The sequence below is a fragment of the Xenopus tropicalis genome, unplaced genomic scaffold, assembly GCF_000004195.4.
Source record: "Xenopus tropicalis strain Nigerian unplaced genomic scaffold, UCB_Xtro_10.0 Sca57, whole genome shotgun sequence".
In the NCBI taxonomy this organism is placed as follows: domain Eukaryota; kingdom Metazoa; phylum Chordata; class Amphibia; order Anura; family Pipidae; genus Xenopus; species Xenopus tropicalis.
Genome location: NW_022279403.1, coordinates 3,457 through 6,907, shown reverse-complemented (window position 1 = coordinate 6,907; position 3,451 = coordinate 3,457). Strand labels below are relative to the sequence as shown.

Sequence of the window (3,451 nt, the reverse complement as noted above, 5' to 3'; positions counted from 1 at the left end):
TTATTTTTTCACGGTGCTGTACTCTGTCTCGCCAGCTTGCTGAACAGGTGCCTTGTTGGCAGGATTTGCATTCTTAAACCTGAGATCCGCGTATTTAACGTATTCCTGAAAGAGTTATAAAGAATCACTTTATGTATGAGACTGTAGTTTCATACTGAAAAGGGAGATTAGTTCAATAGTTGCAATTTGTAACAGTGAAAGCTCTTTCCAGCCAAATAGCAGCTTCCTATCTAATCTAATGCTAGTGCATAGACTAAACAAAGATGGCTGCCTTAATTGTTGCCAATATCATGCCCCAAAGGTAAAGTACTAAATCATACATTCATTGCTTACAGAAACCCAAGGATTTGGAACCTGTAAATAAGCATATGCTGGGAAATTCCTTGCAGTTTCCTTAGGAATGTACTGGATCCAGGATTCAGTTTGGGATTCAGTCTTTTATAGCACCATTCAGATTTAGCTGAATCCAAGTGCCTGGCAGAACTGAATCCGAAAAAAAAATGACTTTTTGTCACATGAACACGAAAGTTGAACATTTTTAGCGGGTCTCATTCGCTCTTATACGGCCTAATTTGCATACACAAATTAGAGTTTGGATTTGGTTTGTGATTTTGACGAATCTTCCATGATAGATTCGGGAATCGGACAAATCCCAAAATAGAGGAATCAGTGCATCCCTACATTTTCTGCAGACTTAAGGGACATTAATCCACAAAATGGTATGAATCCTTATCTGCAATATTAGTCTTAAAGGAGAACTAAAGCCTAACTAAAGAATTAGGACAGAATTGTTGTACATTATGTTTTGTGCTTCTGTACCAGCCCAAGGCAACACAGCCGTTTAGCAGAAGATCTGCGCCCCCAAAGATGCCCCCAGTAGCCCCCCATCTTTTTTTCTGCTGATTCCCTGCCCATTCTCTGTGCTGCTGTCACTTACCTGAGCTTTGGGACTCACTCACAATATACTGTATATATAGAATATAAATCTAACATGGCAGCTCTGAATCAGTGCAGTTAGCATTAGAGTTTATTAATCAGCCCTGCAGTATCAGCTTATATTACAGACAACCCTAATTTTCTGCTTGATAATTTGCAATGACCAGTGTCGGACTGACCCCCAGGGATACCAGGAAAACTCCCAGTGGGTCCAGGTGTCAGCGGGCCTTCCTGCCTCTTATCATTTGGCCTGATTTATGGTCATTCCCTATTTCTCTATGGAAACAAAAGATACTAAATATAAAGAAGAATAGATTATAGCATGTAAAGATAAAAGACTAGGAAAATAAAGAGGTTGAGTAAGGAGTGGATGAAAAATAGTTTGGAGAGTGGGTCCATGGTCTAGGGTTTTCTGGTGGGCCCCTGTCATCCCAGTCCGACACTGGCAATGACCCCTAAGATTGGCTTTTCAACAGCTCCCCAGAGCTCACTGAGCATGTGCAGTGCCACTGACACTTAATTGAAAATCCAATATGGGGAGATCCTGTGACAACTTGGATCATTTCTATTATAGAAATGCAGAACCTTTAGGCTGGTGTAGTTAGACCAGAATATAAAATATGGCATTTCAAGCAATATTCATTTTTAGGGTTTAGTTCTGCTTTAAATGTGCCTGTGTTGTTATCACAAAGTAATAAGCCAGTCCCTTACCTCGTCCTCTTTGTTCTTGTCTGCTACCCCTGCTATTAATAAAAAAACAAATCTATAATTAATCAACAAATTACATATATATCAGTGGTTTTATAATATCCTCATGTTATACAATAGAGGGTTATATTACTCTTTATGCAAGTGTTAAGTCATGTGACACACATTACATTACTGATGTTGATTATAACAGATGATATCACTAAGCACCATTTAAAGAATAGATATGTACAGGTTATTCAGGTCTCTTGGGTATTATATATTATATAGGTTATTACTGTCTTTGGTTTATTTAAATAAAATATAAAATATAGATCACATTTAGTAGCCCAAAACAGATGATGATTCTCTGTTACACCAGTCAAGTCCAAGAGCATGAATTGTTTTTTTCAGTGGTTTAAAGGGATGTGCTGGCAAGCCAATATGCAATGTAATCATTTTCATACTGTAGATTTTGTTTTAATATCTTACCTGACATGGGCATCTGGGCACTTCTACAGGAGAGAAAGCAAACAATAATTAGATTGGTTAGATTCTACATATGTAGAATAGCTCTTGCAGCTATGGCTTCTGTTCAGTGTGCATATATATATGTCCATATCTGTAGCTATAGATGGAGTACTGGCCATCCCAAAAGATTTCTTGGTATATTCCAGCTAGTTAGATTTACTAATGATTCATTTAATTTTCTTGTTATTTAGAAATACTTTAATTAATTTATATGTTTTAAACCAATTCATAATTAAACATTTCATAGCAAATCTGTTCTGCCTCTCAGACCTCTCAGCATTCCCCTATATATATAAGCAACAATACCTTTAAGCAGATTGCAATAGACATAAAGGAGGATTAAAACAATAAAACCATTCCACTCTGCACCTAGGATTGCCCACTGGGCATCATTTTACCATTTATTGAGTCATTTTGTACTTCAGTTTCAGTAATGTTTGTATTTTTATATAATAAACACTCACCTTGAGTTCTCATTCCTTTGCTTTTCTTCAAGAAATGGAAAATGGAAAAAATAAAAAAAATTGAATAAGGCCTACTGTATGGAATATTAGGACAACAATAACTATATGGACCCATTATCCAGAATGTTCGGGACCTGGGGCTTTCCAGATAAGTGGCCTTTCCGTAATTCGGATCTCCTACCTTTAGTCTACTAAAAAATTATTTAAACAGTAATTAAACCCAATAGGATGGTTTTGATTCCAATAAGGATTAATTATATCTTAGTTAGGATCAAGTACAAGGTAAAGTTTTATTATGACAGAGAAAAAGGAAATCTTTTTTAAAAATGTGAATTATTTGATTAAAATGGAGTCTATGGGAGATGGCCTTTCCGTAATTCAGAACTCTCTGGATAATGGGTTTCCGGGTAAGGGGGTCTGATACCAGTACCAGTTAAACGTATTTCCTTTCCAAGAACCAAACCATTCATTTATACACATAAATTTCAATGTTACTCATCTAAAGACAAAGTGAAAAAATGCAAAGTGACTGATATCTTTGAGGAATTTAGATAAGAACCCTGAACAAACAGCAAGCAAGCAGCCTCTCAATAATGACCATGAATGGTGTCTGTATACATGCCTGAGGTGTGGTAAATTTTGAGTACTTAATGCAAGATATATGCTGCTAATACAAGCATCATTGTGGGTGTCAATCGGTAGCATCATCAGACAGACATTTCATTGCATGCTTGCTACTTGATCTAAATTCCCCAAATGCATCCTCCACTTTGCATTTTTTGCAATGTCTTTAGATGCATATGGCCAAAGTTATTTTGTATTTGTTATAACTA

At 36.4% G+C, this 3,451-nt stretch overlaps 1 protein-coding gene across 1 annotated transcript in view; it reads right to left on the bottom strand.

Moving 5' to 3' along the window:
- LOC100485172 (carcinoembryonic antigen-related cell adhesion molecule 1) overlaps nt 1–3,451 on the bottom strand; it is a gene marked incomplete at its 5' end in the record, with an annotated part of 6,837 nt that continues 3,386 nt past the window's right edge. Inside the window, 4 exons of the mRNA XM_018095725.2 lie at nt 1–105; nt 1,648–1,679; nt 2,116–2,138; nt 2,619–2,643. Of these exons, the coding sequence (XP_017951214.2) occupies nt 1–105; nt 1,648–1,679; nt 2,116–2,138; nt 2,619–2,643 (185 nt within the window). The remainder of the gene's footprint in view (nt 106–1,647; nt 1,680–2,115; nt 2,139–2,618; nt 2,644–3,451) is intronic.